Below are 17,365 nucleotides of genomic sequence, written 5' to 3'. Positions count from 1 at the left end.
GCATATTGTTTTGCTGGATGTCAGTCTGTCTGTAGGTAGACCACTTCGTTTTCCGATCAATAAGTCCTTTACTGATTGACCAATTTGCTTGATACTTAAAACCGTAAAAAGGCAGTCATAAGTCGAGATTTTTGACCTCCAAAATTTGATTAAAATCACGGTATCGACTTGTGAGATCATCCATGAAAAAAATTAATGAAATTCGACGAAGGTGGGGGGCATCTGTCTCCGAAGGCAGAGCTCTTGTTATGATATAATTATTGTATATTGTATGAACGAATCAGCGATCTTTTTTGCCACATTAGGGAAAGTACCTGTACCATACAAATTTGGAAAAATAATCTTGAATAACCGTCAAATTGGGAAAATTCAGGTCATGAAATCTTGACATTGGGAATTATTTGTCTTTGTAATTAATTGCTTGGTATTAGTTGCTCAAGCAAATTAAACTATTGGTTTTAAATATGCAGTGTCGGAGCTCATTTTATTTATTCATTTACAGTTAATGTACTTGTGAAATTTTCCTTTACTTTTGAGAATATTTTAGAAGGCAATTATTTTAAAAGGGGGTATATAGTTTTCGCACTGTCGGTCTGTCAGTCTGTCTGTCTGTCTGTCACACTCATGTGTATCTCATGGAGCTGCACATTTTAAGTGGTGAAAGGTCAAGGTCATCCTTCAAGATCAAAGGTAAAAAAAAGCGGCGCATTAGGGGGCATTCAAATAGAAGAATGCCTGCTGCAAATTGTGATTTTTTTTCACGTTGAAAACTTTTACTATTGTGTTTTGGGACTGGTCTGTTTTTGGGACTGGTCTGTTTAACGGACCAGTAGATCCGGCTGATAAAGGCCTGATTGCACAAAATCTGACTGAGGTTACATTCCATCAGATGGAAGAACACCTGCTGCAGTTCCACATGAGTAACCTTGAGTACGCATGTGGGTCTAGCCTTGACGCTGTGTCTGCGCTGCACTGGGACCAAAATGAGGACATGCCCCAGTTCCAGGGCCCACCTGTGATGCTGCAAGGGGACATGAAGGCCGTCCTAGACCGTCTGGCAGAGGGGATCGATGTGTGCAATGATTGCAAGGTAGGGCTGACTGAAGTGTATTAACCAGGTATTTCAGGCTTCAAGGAGTTATTTGATTAGTATGTTGCATGTGTCAATATCATTGACACAGAGATATGGGTTTACAGTAAATTACTTTAGTTTGTATTTTCCAATCTTTTTGAAACTTTGCATTAAGCGAGCTTGCAGGAAGACCTAGCTCTGAATTGTTGTTCATATTGATCATGTGAAGGTCCTGGTCAATTTCTAAAATAGGAAAAAAGTGTCTGCTCCATTACTAAAATTAGATTAAAGGCATTGCATGTGTAGTTAGCTTACCTGGAAACCTTGGGATTGCAAAGTTAATCAAATTATAGTAAATTAACAAGTTAAACATTCAAAAGCTGGTTTCTTGGAATGGCCATGTTTCTAGTTTAAGGGACATTTTTCTGGGGGGGGGGGGGCGCATTTGACTTATATTAAATATAAATTAAAGCAAGGCCAGTTGCTCGTTTCCCCATGCTACTGGAAGAGTTAATAATTACACCGGACTTCTATCAAATATTGATGATGATGCTATTTATATTTTTCCACAAGGTCACTGGTGTAGACTACAGTGGGAAGGACATTCTTGTCTCAGCGGGCTCAGAAGAATTCACAGCCTCAAAGGTGGGTGAACAGAGTGTGTGAACATAAGTCTCTGTGCCTGTTTATGAGTCTATGTGCCTATTTATAAGTCTATGTGCTCTGTGCCTGTTTATGGGTCTATATGCCATCCTGTTTATATATGGGTAATATTGTTATTGAGTCAATGTACCATCTCAACTTTTCTGGATTGTGAGGTTTCAAAGTCAAGCTGTTAAATTTACTAGGAAAATCGTCATTTAAATAGCCATTACTATTAGCAAAGAAAATGTAACAATATTGAAATTTCTGGTTTTTTGTGTGTATTTTTTTAATTAATTTCAAAAATAACCTTTTGTTCTTTTTGTAAGGCTGATCTTACAAGTACAGTGATATAGAGTGTTCAATCACTCTATGTTCTTGTCTGATTCTGTAGGTGATTGCCATGATGTAACAGGTACTGTGATATAGAGTGTTCAATCACTTTATGTCATTGTCTGATTCTGTAGGTGATTGTCATGATGTAACAGGTACTGTGATATAGTTTTCAATCACTTTATGTCCTTGCCTGATTCTGAAGGTGATTGTCAATGATGTAACAGGTACTGTGATATAGTGTTCAATCAATTTATGTTCTTGTCCAATTCTGTATGTGATTATCATGATGTAACAGGTACTGTGATATAGAGTGTTCAATCACTTTATGTCCTTGTCTTATTCTGCAGGTGATTGTCAGCGTACCGTGATATAGAGTGTTCAATCACTTTATGTCCTTGTCTGATTCTGTAGGTGATTGTCATGATGTAATAGGTACTGTGATATAGAGTGTTCAATCAATTTATGTTTTTGTCTGATTCTGTAGGTGATTGTCATGATGTAACAGGTGCTGTGATATAGAGTGTTCAATCAATTTATGTTCTTGTCTAATTCTGTAGGTGATTGTCATGATGTAACAGGTGCTGTGATATAGAATGTTCAATCAATTTATGTTCTTGTCTAATTCTGTAGGTGAGTGTCATGATGTAACAGGTACTGTGATATAGAGTGTTCAATCACTTTATGTTCTTGTCTAATTCTGTAGGTGATAGTCATGATATAACAGGTACTGTGATATAGAGTGTTCAATCAAATGATGTTCTTGTCTAATTCTGTAGGTGATTGTCATGATGTAACAGGTACTGTGATATAGTGTTCAATCACTTTATGTCCTTGCCTGATTCTGTAGGTTATTGTCATGATGTAACAGGTACTGTGATATAGTGTTCAATCAATTTATGTTCTTGTCCAATTCTGTATGTGATTATCATGATGTAACAGGTACTGTGATATAGAGTGTTCAATCACTTTATGTCCTTGTCTTATTCTGCAGGTGATTGTCAGCGTACCGCTGTCAATATTGAAGGCAGGATCTATACAGTTTACACCAGCCCTACCTGACTACAAAACCTCCAGTTTAGGCATAGGACATGTGGAAAAGGTAGAGACAACAATGAAATAATAAAAAAATGTGTATATCATTAGCAAATTCACCGGTTACATTAAATCTAGATGCCGGATACTTTCCTCAAAATACCAATTGAAATGGTGCAAATACACCTATTTTATTTCTTAGTTGCTGGCTACTTTGAAAATGTAACTGGCTTCTCAAATTTGTCTTGAGAACACTGAAGGCTTACATGCAGACGTTTTAAATATAAAGTACAGTTCCAATTTCTCTTTAGGTAACATTGAATTTAATAATATATAGTATCAGACAGATTGGTGAGGCAGTAATAAATTTCCGTGTTTTAAAGGTATTACAGTTACTGAAGGTTACAAGCCCATTTTGGAAATAAAACTTAGAAATATTATTTGCTCTGATCATATGTGAATAGATATGGAGAAATGAATAGTCCTCGAAGACATTTTTATGCCCCCCTTCGAAGAAGAGGGGGTATATTGCTTTGCTCATGTCGGTCGGTCCGTCGGTCTGTCCGTCCGTCCACCAGGTGGTTGTCAGACGATAACTCAAGAACGCTTTGGCCTAGGATCATGAAACTTCATAGGTACATTGTTCATGACTTGCAGATGACCCCTATTGATTTTGAGGTCACTAGGTCAAAGGTCAAGGTCACGGTGACCCGAAATAGTAAAATGGTTTCCGGATGATAACTCAAGAACGCATACGCCTAGGATCATGAAACTTCATGGGTAGATTGATCATGACTCGCAGATGACCCCTATTGATTTTGAGGTCACTAGGTCAAAGGTCAAGGTCACGGTGACCCGAAATAGTAAAATGGTTTCCGGATGATAACTCAAGAACGCATACGCCAAGGATCATGAAACTTCATGGGTAGATTGATCATGACTCGCAGATGACCCCTATTGATTTTGAGGTCACTAGGTCAAAGGTCAAGGTCACTGTGACACGAAATAGTAAAATGATGTTCGGATGATAATTCAAGAACGCATATGCCTAGGATCATGAAACTTTATAGGTAGATTGATCATGACTCGCAGATGACCCCTATTGATTTTCAGGTCACTAGGTCAAAGGTCAAGGTCACGGTGACCCGAAATAGTAAAATGATTTTCGGATGATAACTCAAGAACGCATATGCCTAGGATCATGAAACTTTATAGGTAGATTGATCATGACTCGCAGATGACCCCTATTGATTTTGAGGTCACAAGGTCACGGTGACCCGAAATAGTAAAATGATTTTCGGATGATAACTCAAGAACGCTTTTGCCCAGGATCATGACACTTCATAGGTGCATTGATCGTGACTTGCAGATGACCCCTATTGATTTTCAGGTCACTAGGTCAAAGGTCAAGGTCACAGTGACAAAAGTCGTATTCACACAATGGCTGCCAGTACAACGGACAGCCCATATGGGGGGCATGCATGTTTTACAAACAGCCCTTGTTCTATATAATTAATGCTTTCCTTTAAAAAAAAAATCATTACATTATAAACATTGATGTCTGTTAACTGTCGAAAAGTAAATGTTATAATTTTCACTTTTATTTTCACTGCTTTACATAATGAATTACCAGTTTCAAGTCACTTGTATATCTCTAATAACCACAGAAATGCATAAGATGAATATGATTTTCCTTGCAGGTTTTACTTAAGTTTGAGAGCCCATTTTGGAAGGACAGAGTGAAGACCTCCAACATGTTTGGTTGCGTTCAGACGGGATTCTCCTTTCGGGGGATGTTTGACGTCTTCTATGATATTTCAAATGTATGTAGCAACTAATGTTTAACCCTTTCCCACCCAGAAGTAAAGTGAAATGGCTATGTGCAAACAGGCATAAAACCAGAACAGCCTGTGAGTAACTCTGTTCAGGTTTAATAATGTTTGCTGCTCATTAGTATTTAAGGGATGGAAATGAAGCCTTCAAAACTGGAATCTAGAAAGAAAGGTCTGAAATTAAATTCAATTTTCTAAGGGACTTCAAATGTGTGAAAATACATATATAAGTGGTGAAGGGTTAACAGATAATACATAAAATTCTGCTGTCGGTTAGTTGATTGGATTGTCAGTTGATTTGTTGGACAGGCTGACTGGCTGGCCGTTCAGTTGGTCAGTCTTCATACAATTTTATAAGATTGTAGAGCAAAATTCTTTTACATTCCTCAAGTGAAAAATTCTTTTACATTTCTCAAGTGCAAAATTCTTTTACATTCCTCAAGTGCAAAATTCTTTTACATTTCTCAAGTGAAAAATTCTTTTACATTTCTCAAGAGCAAAATTCTTTTACATTCCTCAAGTGCAAAATTCTTTTACATTTTTCAAGTGCAAAATTCTTTTACATTTCTCAAGAGCAAAATTCTTTTACATTCCTCAAGTGAAAAATTCTTTTACATTTCTCAAGAGCAAAATTCTTTTACATTCCTCAAGTGCAAAATTCTTTTACATTTTTCAAGTGCAAAATTCTTTTACATTTCTCAAGAGTGAAATTCTTTGCAAGAGATTGAATTGACATTTGATCTACAAATTCTCAAGTTATGTGCACTTGATCTCCAGCCATTGAAATGAAACTTAAAAATGTCATCACCACGATGTAAACATATCCAAGACACTTCCATGTGACAGGTTCCTGAGTTATATGCCCTTTAATTCAGCGATTTTGATGACAGAAGCAAAAATTTGTTTGTGGAAAAAAATGCTTTTTATTTTTCAAGGGATGAAAAATAAAAATTGAAAAAGCCATGCTTTAAAAGTTTACACCGGTATATGCAAGACACTGATTTCATGCTCATTGATCTAGTGATGTCCCTGAGTTATGTTCCTTTGAATTCAGCCATATTTTTATGGGAATAATAAAATGCTCTAAGTTTGTGGAGCACATTACTTCTATATTTTAAGTGATTGAATTGACAGTTAAAAAATGTCATCACCATGGAGTTTATTTGTTCAAGGCACATTTTTAACCAGGTTTTCCGAAGGAAAAAACTGGTTATTAGATTGGCGAATGCGGGCGGGCTGGCTGGCGGGCTGGCTGGCTGGAAAGCTGGCGGGCTGGCGGAATAAGCTTGTCCGGGCCATAACTATGTCGTTCATTGTCAGATTTTAAAATCATTTGGCACATTTGTTCACCATCATTGGACGGTGTGTCGCGCGAAATAATTACGTCGATATCTCCAAGGTCAAGGTCACACTTTGAGTTCAAAGGTCAAAAATGGCCATAAATGAGCTTGTCCGAGCCATAACTATGTCGTTCATCGTCAGATTTTAAAATCATTTGGCACATTTGTTCACCATCATTGGACGGTGTGTCGCGCGAAATAATTACGTCGATATCTCCAAGGTCAAGGTCACACTTTGAGTTCAAAGGTCAAAAATGGCCATAAATGAGCTTGTCCTGGCCATAACTATGTCATTCATTGTGAGATTTTAAAATCATTTGGCACATTTGTTCACCATCATGGGACGGTGTGTCCCATGAAAGAATCACGTTAATATCTCCAATGTCAAGGTCGCCACGACTAAAAATAGATTTAAAAAAAAAAAAAAAATTACAAAGGGGGTTAATTTTTTTTGGTCATTTCAAAAGTTCAGTTTGAGTTTTCTCCCTTTATCAGATTTTTTTTTCACAATGAAAACCTGGTTTTGTGACAATTTTGTCCCTTGTTTAATGTGCAGTGATCATCATGTTCCTGAGTTATATGTCCTTGAATTTAACAATTGCCATGCCTTTGACAAATCAGTGCAGGTTTTTTTAGTTCCTTTTGTGTCTAAGCTCTTGATTTTTTTTCTATCATTTGCCTGCTATACAAAAAATGTTCTGGTTGAATTTAAAAAAAAAGCTTTTTTCTGCTAAAAGATGTCCAAATGGCCCAATCACCCAAGAGTTCTTGATTGAATGTATCAGATGTGTTAATTTGTTCTTGCTTAGACTGAAAAAATTGTTTTTAATGACCACCATCATAGAACTGAAATATTGTTGAGAACAGCCGAAAACTTGTTCCAGCATTTTTTTCCTTCTTTATTAAGTACCCGAAAACAGCATTTTCCCATTTAGGAAAAACTACAAATTGCCCAATTGCTATAAAAAAAAATCCCCATTTAAGGTTTCTAAAAAATTTGAATATATATATGTATAAAAATAATAATAATAAAATGCAACATTTAGTTAGTTTCCCTATGCAGCTCTATAGCTTGAACCTAAGTTAATAAAATAATGACAACTTTACCTTATTTAGTTATCAATCTAAAAAAAATCAAATTCAACAATTTTCCAAGATGAAAACTTCACTACGCAAATTTCCCCAGTTTCACGGATTTTTGCACACAATTTTCCCAATTGGGCTGGCACTGTTACTCTTCCCAAAGGGGGAAAAAATCGCTGCATTCCATGTTTTTTTTTTATTTCCAGAAGGAGGAGTACATGCTTTCCACGTTCATCTCTGGTAAAGCCATAGAAACACTACGCCAGAAGTCTGACAAGGAAGTCGCGGATATGTGTGTGGAATGCCTCAAGAACATGTTTAAAGTAAGTGATTTGAAATGCTTTCTATTTAACATTTCAGTGATTATCCCCCACTTCAAGCGAAAGGATTTTGTTTTGGCTCTGTCTATATTTCCGCGAGTGCTTTCGTCCGTTCAGAAAACTATCGTGTCCATTTGCTTCTGGTTTTAAAGCCATTTAGCAATAAAACTTATGTATTTTATGGTTATAGTCTGTATTCTGTGTGTGTCTGCACCATTTTGGTGCATTTCATTTAGGACTTCATTGAAAGATGAACGTTTAAGGTGTGTTATTAAGAAGTGGTTTGTGTTTTTTTAATTTCACCGAGGAAACCATTTTTGCTAAGGGTTATTGCATTTGGGCAAATTTTAATAGCTTAATTAGGTTACCTGAAATCATATGCTATTTACTCCGATAGGATCGTAATTTATCTGGAATTTTTCGTCCGAGGAATCCCACACTTTTTGAGAAACCCGTCAGGTAGGTCAGAGCGGTCACATAGTGCTGTGTAGCTGCACAACCAAAACGGGACATTACCCTCTATTATTCCGGATGGCGATATACAAAGGCCGACATTTTGTTATTAACTTAATTGTTGCTTCTGTTTCGCTGGATTCTTCTGTTTAACAGAATAGAGAAGTTTTTGTATTGCGTTAAAACATTCTCCGTATATATATCCGTGTATTTCTGTATCGTTTTGTGTATTTGTTTGTTTGTTCAAGGCAAAGTATGCCTCAAACACGTGGCTCATGTGGACACACAAAGGCAGCATGGGACAACCATGGTAGCTGCCTGTCTTGTGCAGGATGTACCCAGGATAACTGCTGCCCTTTCTGTGAGCATTGGTCTGCAGATACCTGGGCCATCAAGCGTCGACCCTTCAAGAGTCGTGGACGCAACAAGAATAGTTCAGATCAAAGTAGGGAAAGTTCCATGTGTCGGGACTTTTCACCACACGATCTTGACCATACTCCACCAGTAGCTGCCAGGCATCGGTCCCTACCCCGTGACGAAACCGGACAAAATTTGCCCGGTCCGTTCATCAGGAATGACCAGTTGAATGACTCGGCATCAGATCAATGTAGGAAAAGTTCCGTGTGTCGGGACTTTTCACCACACAATCTTGATCATATGCCACCAGTAGCTGCCAGGCATCGGTCCCTACCCCGTGACAACACCGGACACAATTTGCCGGGTCCATTGGGAATGACCAGTTGACCGGTCCGGAGACTTCACCGGTCACCGGTCAACATTGACCGGTCCGGTCACCGGTCATGCTATGATCCGGTGACCGGTCACTGACCGGTCCGGTCACCGGTCATGCTATGACCGGTCCGGTCAACCGGTCACCGGTCATTGACCGGTCCGGTCACCGGTCATGCTGTGACCAGTCCGGTCACCGGTCAACCGGTCACCGGTCATTGACCAGTCCGGTCACCGGTCATGTAATGACCGATCCGGTCACCGGGTTTCGGTCTGTGCCACAGACCGTTCCGGTCACCGTAGATGTGGACACTACCTTGTCAGTACTCCACAAAGGTAGACGCAGCCGCGTTTCTACTGTGAGTCACAGACGTAAACGTGTAGTGTCTGATGTTTCCGGCTACTCCTCCACCTCGGGCTCGTCGTCGTATGACTCATCGTCTACTTCAAATAGCCCTCATCATTATCGGAGGGGACATCGTTCACGCTCACCGAGTGTTTCTCGGCGTAGATTGCCTCGTAAAGAGCGATCACGCCAGCGCTCGGGGAGACGTTCGATCAGGAAACATCATTCCCAGCGCCGCCGAACAGTGTCTCTGCGTCGCAGGGATAAGGGACATAGACCTTCCTCTATTAGGCGCTCTCGGACTCCTAGGTCCCCTAGTCGATCCTTCTCTGAGGAATCTATTGACACCCTCCCACGTGTGTCGGCCTCTATTTTGGCCTCAACACACACTTCAGCCGTTCCTACAACCACTGAGCATAATTTGTATTCAAACACTAGTTTGCATACATATCAGGCTCAAGGTACAGGGGTTAATCTAACCACATCGGCTGCGTTTTCAGCCCCACGGGTCTCTTCCACATTGCATAGAAGTATACCCCGGTCTGCCGCTACACCATCAAATCCCAATACTTTGTGGATCCAACAGTCGCCGGGAATCTTTGTCCCCTTTTCGACTGATCCTTTACCAGCGACCTCTGGTATTCAAAGTGAGTCTGCTGACTTGATCTCTGAGAGACCTAACTCACCAGCTATATCTTTGATGGTACCGGAAAACGATTCTCTCATGATAGAAGCGAATGAATCTATTATTCCTTCTCCTATATCCACCGGTTTCAATCAATCCAATGCTCCCGCAGATGGTTCGATTGAGGCGGGTTCGGAGTCTAATGAGGCCGAACTTTATTATTTGGCCTCCATCAATCAGGTATACAAACTTATGTTCAATACCTTAGATGAGGACTTCTGCCCCCGCCCTTCCTTGTCTCTCACAGGATCTGCGGTTACCGTTACAGAACAGGTAGCACGCAGACGAGAGCCCGGCAGGATAAGTAAGGCTACTTCCCGAGTGAATCTACGCCTTGCTATTGGCTCTTCCACAATGGCTGTTTTCCAGTCACTTGAACCAGCCAATAAGCCTTCGCCATCTCCATGGAAAGCCCCTAAGGAGCTGACGGAGCCTCAACAGATGGACGGCGGGAAAAGTTATAAGGCCCGGTACCCGACCCTGCTACCGGTTTGGACCTTTCCAAACTTCCAGGTCCTGATGCTGACATTAGTAAGCTGTCACTTACAATGCCTTCATCATCTACCCATACATCAGTCCCTCTTTCCCTGTTGGAAAATTGGGAGCTGAGAGAACGCCGTTCCATAGGTCTGGCTAACCAGCTAGATCTCATGGCAGCCACAGCCTTAAACTTGGTTTGGGAGCTCTCTGATTCAATCCCAGAGGAGCTCCGGGCCTTGTTGATACATCTTTCACGTACTACGCAGTGTTTATCTCACAACGCTGCGTCGTCTATGTCTGAGATGTTAAGGCTTCGGAGAGACCTCATCCTCTCTTCCTTGCCCAATAATTTCCTTTTGGAATCAGGCGTAAACTCCCTTCGAACTGCTCCACTAACAGCAGAGTCTCTTTTCGGAGGGAGGATACAGTCGGCACTTACTGCTGATCGTGAAGATCAGATACATGCCTCCTTAGCTAAAAAGGGACAGTTTCCCTACTAAGCGTCTGTCTGCTCCACGTCAGCCCACAAATAGGCCTCCTTTTCAGAACAGAACAACTTCCTATCGGAAGCCTTCTGTAAAACAAAATTGGAGTAAGGGCAAACCCAATGCGGACAAGAAGTCATTTAATCCTTCTTCCGGCAAGGGTGGACCTCCTAAAGGTCAGCCCTAGGTCATACCCCTTTCTACCGCCACAACCTCTGATGCCGGAGGTACCAGTCGGGGCCAGACTTATGCACTTCGCAAATCGATGGCTCCAAATAACTTGGACGCGTGGGTTCATTCTCTTGTCACACAAGGCCTCACTTTTCAATTCGAAAAAAGGCCCCCACTCTCTCGCGTCCCAATAGATCTGGTATCTCCGCATCCACAACTTCCAGACTCCATTCTCGGACTCCTGGAAAAACAGGCGGTAGAAAGGGTGCACGACCCTTGTTCTGCAGGATTTTACAGTCGCCTTTTCCTTGTTCAAAAGAAAAGCGGCTCATGGAGACCAGTCATAGACTTAAAAGTGTTCAACACGTTTCTAGTCAAACCTACTTTCAAGATGGAGACTCCTGCCTTCATTCGGCGCTCCATCAAACCCATGCAATGGGGGGGTTCCTTGGACCTGGTAGATGCATACTTCCATGTTCCTATCCATCCCAACTACCGGAAGTACCTGCGCTTCTCCTTTCGAGGGCCAGGTCTACCAGTTTCGGGCGATGCCCTTTGGATTGGCCACGGCTCCACGAGTTTTCACCAAACTCATGGCCGCAGTGAGCGCACACCTCCGATTACACGGGGTTCAACTGCTTCAGTATTTCGACGATTTGCTTACACCAGCTCGATCGTCAACTGCTTCTGCTACACCTAGAGTTTTCTTATAAGGAGCTCCTCTCTTTAGGACTCCTTCTCAATATAGCCAAGTCAGACCTCATTCCCTCTCAGTATTTCATGTTCGTGGGAATGAATTTTCTGACCCACATCAATCGGGTCAGGGTCTCACCGCAACGTGTATCAGACCTCCTTTTGAAGGTCAGATGGGTGCTGTCCCAATCTCATATCACAGCTCAAGATTTCCTCTCACTCAACGGAATCCTGAGCTCTGTAGCAGACTTCGTGCAGTTGGGACGTCTCTTCCTACGTCCTCTTCAGCATTATCTCTCAGCTCGATGGAAATGATCTCCAGACAATCTGCTAACACAGATTCCCATCCTTCCGTCCTTAGTCCCCCACCTTCTATGGTGGCTAGACGAGGAGACCCTGTTGGCAGGAGTACCGCTTCTTCCCCCGCAACCGTCTTTACATCTCATAACGGATGCGAGCATGGAAGGTTGGGGCGCTCACTTGGAACCCGCAGCCTGACATTATCAGGATTGTGGTCTCCTCAGGAGTCTCTCCTGCACATAAACAATCTCGAAATGCGAGCAGTCTTTCTAGCTGTTTCTCAATTCTAATTACATCTTCGGGACTCCTGTGTGATGGTATCGACAGACAACACATCAGTCGTGGCTTACATCCAGAAACAGGGCGGGACACACTCTCACTCCCTGTATCTGAAAACAATGAAATTACTTGTTCTTTGCAAGAGCCTAAACGTCTCTCTCTTGTCCAAACACATACCAGGTCGTCTCAACGCCCTGGCGGACGGTTTGTCTGGCAAACACCAGTTACTTCCATCGGAGTGGACACTTCATCAGGAAGTGGCCAATCAGATATTCCTCACATTCGGTTATCCACTGGTCGACCTGTTTGCGACCAGAGACAACCACAGACTTCCTCTGTATGTGAGTCCAGTGTACGAACCAGCAGCGTGGGTGGTAGACGCGCTTTCGTTCGATTGGGATCAACTGGACGCTTACGCTTATCCCCCACCCATTCTAATTCCCCAAATCTTAGGGAAAATCAGGGTGAGCTCTTGCCGGATCCTCCTGATAGCCCCTTGGTGGCCCAGGAGATCCTGGTTCAACGACCTTCTCGGTCTCCTGTGCGAATTTCCCAGGGAACTCCAACACAGGTCAGATCTCCTATCTCAGAGAGGCAGACTTCACATGGAATCAGACATGTTCCACTTACACGTCTGGCCGTTATCAGGCAATCCCTGCAGAAGAAACGCTTTTCTGTCGGGGCTTCAACGCTCGTTGCCTCTGCAAGGAGAAAGTCCACCAGAGCAGTCTATGATGCTCGCTGGAAACTCTTCTCTAATTGGTGTGTTCGAGGGAAAATTGATCCCCTCAATCCCTCTGCTAGACGCATAGCGGATTTTCTAATCTATCTCTTTGATGATAAGAAACTTTCTCTTAGCTCCATCAAAGGATACAGATCTGTGCTTTCGCATACCTTGGCTTTTCGTAAGTCATCACAAGTCTGTGCTGACCCAGCCATTTCGGAACTGATCCGAGCCATGGAACTTAAACGTCCTGTGTCTCGTTCTCTTACCCCCAAATGGGATTTGGCTTGTGTTCTTGGATTGCTTTTTAAAGCTCCCTATGAACCCCTTAATCAGGCTTCTTTACAGTTCCTAACTTGGAAGACCGTTTTCCTTCTTACCATGGCTTCATCCAAACATAGAAGTGAAATTCATGCTCTTTCTATCGAAGAAAGCCATCTTCGTTTTGATTCCTCCGATGGCTCTGTCACCTTGTTGTGTCAGCCAGGATTCCTTGCTAAAAATCAACTCCCCTCAATGGCTTCTAAACCCTTCAAGGTCCCAAGTCTTTCTAGAACTTGTGGTAATGAAGATGATTATAGACTCCTCTGCCCTGTCAGGTCTTTGAAGTTCTAAGATAGACTCCTCTGCCCTGTCAGGTCTTTGAAGTTCTATCTTAGTAGAGTTAAGTCTATTCGAGGTTCTCGCAAGAGACTCTTCATTCCCTTAAAAGGGGGGGGGGGCGATGTGTCTGCGACTTCTATTTCTCGTTGGGTAGCCTCGACTATAAAAAGGGCTTACTCTTCTCTTTCTTCAAGGGATTCATCCCTTTTTAAGATTAGACCGCATGATTAACGAGCAATGTCGGCTTCGTGGGCATATATTAATCATACCCCACTCTCTGACGTGCTTCAAGCTGCTTTCTGGAGGAATCAGACTACTTTTTCATCTTTTTATCTTCGTTCTCTGGAGTGCCAACAGGACAACTTGTATTTGTTGGGCCCCCTTGTGGTTGCACAAACGGTAGTATCTTCTACGGCATAGGTATATTACGCTTATCCGTGAATTAAGTTAATACTGTAATAACGAAGATTAGCTGAGAACCCGAGATATGGGTTCCGCTGTGATGGGGAGATTTTCGCGAACCTTCCCGCCTCAGCTGCAAATTCAGCATATGATATCAGGTAACGTAATTAAGCTATTAAAACAAATTTTTCTAGTAAAATTCATTTTAATTAGTAATTACTTACCTGATATCGGTAAGTCCCACCTCCCACCCCGCTCTTCGTCTAATATTTCATATTTTTTATTGGAATAAGAGTGGATTCTAGGTAATGTCCTGTTTTGGTTGTGCGGCTACATGGCACTATGTGACCGCTCTGACCTACCTGACGGGTTTCTCAAAAAGTGTGGGATTCCTCGGACGAAAAATTCCGGATAAATTACGATCCTATCGGAGTAAATAGCATATGATATCAGGTAAGTAATTACTAATTAAAATGAATTTTACTAGAAAAATTTGTTTTACTCTAAGAAGTTGCGAGAAGGTACCTTTTTGACTGCAATTATTGGAAGAGGACAGAACTATCTTTATCATGATACCAACCTTGCAAAATTTGATAAATACGAGAGGCAAGAAAAATGCTTTTAAAGTTGGCAGTTTTGTAATGGGAACTATGGGAATTGGAATTAGTGTAATATTACCTTTATTGAACATTTCCCTTACAGGATGCCAGCTTTCCCACTGCGTTCTACGTGTCAAGATGGTATTCGACCGCTGATATTGGCATGGCGTATTCATTCATTCCCGTCAACGCTGGGGCAAATGCATTCAATAACATGCAAGAAGATGTGCAAGAGAAAATATATTTTGCAGGGGAGGTAAATAGCTAATTTTTATGCTCCCCCAAAAAATTTGGGGGGGAGCATATAGTCGCCGCTTCGTCTGGCCGTGCGTGTGTCCGTCCGTCCATGCACAATTTTTGTCCCGGCTATTTCTCAGCAATTAATGACCAGAATTCAATTAAACTTTATGGGAAGCTTCACTACCAAGAGGAGATGTGCATATTATCAGCCAGTTCTGGTCGGATGATTTTTCACAGAGTTATGGCCCTTTGAAACTTTCCATTAACTGTACATATAGTGCAATTCTTGTCCGGGCTATTCCTCATCAACTAATTACCGGAATTCAATGAAACTTTATGGGAAGCTTCACTACCAAGAGGACATGTGCATATTATCAGCGGGTTCTAGTCAGATGATTTTTCACAGAGTTATGGCCCTTTGACATTTTTAAGTTGCTAAACCATCCATCGTATTATTTTGTCAAAAGTTATGCCCCTCAAGACGTTTCCTTTTATCTGAATATATAGTGCAATATTGTTACAAAAAAAAACTTTGGGGAGCATCACCCGTCTCCGACGGTTTTTGTATTCCATGGCTGTTGACAAAATTCTGCCAATAGTATAGTGTCTTCATTCCCCAAGTTATATGTAGTATTTTACCAGTGGGTGCATGTTAAGAAAAAAAATAAGTCAATTTGAACCGTATTAAGCTCAACATTTCATGGTACCAGAATGAAAGGCATTAAAAAACTTAATAGCAAATTGAGTTACTGTTCTTTTTGGGGACAAAGTTATATACCGGTATAAATTGTACTTATAAATGCTGCAGCACTTTGTATTCCAAATGATGAAAATATATTGAACAAAGTTTGTTAGTAAGCAAATTATTCTCATTGAAATATCCATGCCTACGGTTGATGTGCCCCTGTATTCATCTTGTATACCTGTCTACTTCAGGCAACCCACAGTCAGTTCCCACAGACACTGACAGGGGCATACATGAGTGGTGTTAGAGAGGCAGAAAAGATCTACAGAGCCCTTGTGGACGTCACATGACCTGGTTACTACACACTGATTGGTTCCATTCTGATCATGCGATGATGTCATGTGACCTAGTGACTACACACTGATTGGCGGGGTTCTGATCATGTGATGATATCAATTACATGACCTGGTTACTACATACTGATTGGCTGGGTTCTAATTATGTGATGATGTCACATGACCTGTTAAATTCACACTGATTGGCTGGGTTCTGATCATGTGATGATGTCACATGACCTTTTGCCCACTTTAAACTGATCAGCTGATTTTTAGCTCGACTATTATATATGAAATATATATAGTGGAGCTATCCTACTCACCCTGGCGTCGGCGTGAGCGTCTGCGTTAGCGTGCAAATGTTAAAGTTTTCGTATTTCCCCTATTATTTTCATTGTCACTTGACATATTGCTTTCATATTTTGCATACTTGTTTACCAACATGACCCCAACCTATAAACAAGAGCAGACAACTCTATCATCAAGCATTTTGTCATAATTATGGCCCCTTTTCCACTTAGAATATGCAGCAAATGTTAAAGTTTTCGTACTACCCCATTTATTTTCATTTTCATTGTCCATTGACATATTGCTTTCATATTTTGCATACTAGTTTACTAAAATCACCCCAACCTATAAACAAGAGCAGACAACTCTATCAAGCATTTTTTCATAATTATTGCCCCTTTTATACTTAGAATATGCATATTATTGATAAATCTATGTTAGAAGTTTGCGTACTACCCCAAATATTTCCTATATCCTTTGACATATTGCTTTTAAATGTTCATACTTGTTTACCAACATGACCCCAACCTATAAACAAGAGCAGACCACTGTATCAAGCATTTTTACATAATTATGGCCCCTTTTACACTTATATAATTGCACATTTTGCTGAAATTGCCATAACTTCGTTATTTATGATCACATTTTATTATTACATTGACAAAACAACACTTACCTTAATACCACAATTGATTCCACCCAAACAATATCCCTTGCCTCCCCCATTTTTTTTTTAAACATCATGTAATAAATTACCACACCCCACATTATACCCCCTCTCACCCCCCCCCCCCTACCCCCCCCCCCCCAAAAAAAAAAAACCAACACTTTTTTCCTTTTTTTATTTTTTGAAAGATCGTCTAATAAATGACCAAACCCCACATTATACCCCCTCTCAACCCCCCCCCTTTTTTTATTTTTTAAAGATCGTCTTATAAATTATTGAATAAGAACAATTTCCCCATGATGGCTTACATTATAATGTCAAGCATCCGAATAGTCGAGCGCGCTGTCCTCTGACAGCTCTTGTTCTATGTGGTTATGAAGTTGGATGGTCACATTACCAGGAACTTGAACTGATTGGTTGAGTTTGATCATGTGACCTTGTGACAAGACCTGTTTCCAACTTGACACTGATTGGCTGGCTCTTGATCATGTGATCTAATGAAACCCAATGATCACTTGATCTGCATTCTGACACTGGTTAGTTT

At 41.1% G+C, this 17,365-nt stretch overlaps 1 protein-coding gene across 3 annotated transcripts in view; it reads left to right on the top strand.

The window, feature by feature from the left end:
- Positions 1–16,921, top strand: part of LOC127847059 (lysine-specific histone demethylase 2-like) — a 53,558-nt gene extending 36,637 nt beyond the window's left edge. For all 3 annotated transcript variants that reach the window (XM_052378642.1, XM_052378644.1, XM_052378643.1), the window contains exons 13-19: positions 890–1,090; positions 1,646–1,717; positions 3,042–3,149; positions 4,783–4,905; positions 7,544–7,660; positions 14,710–14,862; positions 15,783–16,921. In XM_052378642.1, the coding sequence (XP_052234602.1) occupies positions 890–1,090; positions 1,646–1,717; positions 3,042–3,149; positions 4,783–4,905; positions 7,544–7,660; positions 14,710–14,862; positions 15,783–15,881 (873 nt within the window). In that variant the 3' untranslated portion in view covers positions 15,882–16,921. The remainder of the gene's footprint in view (positions 1–889; positions 1,091–1,645; positions 1,718–3,041; positions 3,150–4,782; positions 4,906–7,543; positions 7,661–14,709; positions 14,863–15,782) is intronic.
- Positions 16,922–17,365: the final 444 nt, after the last annotated feature.

Source organism: Dreissena polymorpha, chromosome 10, assembly GCF_020536995.1.
Source record: "Dreissena polymorpha isolate Duluth1 chromosome 10, UMN_Dpol_1.0, whole genome shotgun sequence".
NCBI classification, from domain to species: Eukaryota; Metazoa; Mollusca; class Bivalvia; order Myida; family Dreissenidae; genus Dreissena; species Dreissena polymorpha.
This window is presented reverse-complemented; position numbering and strand designations above follow the sequence as displayed.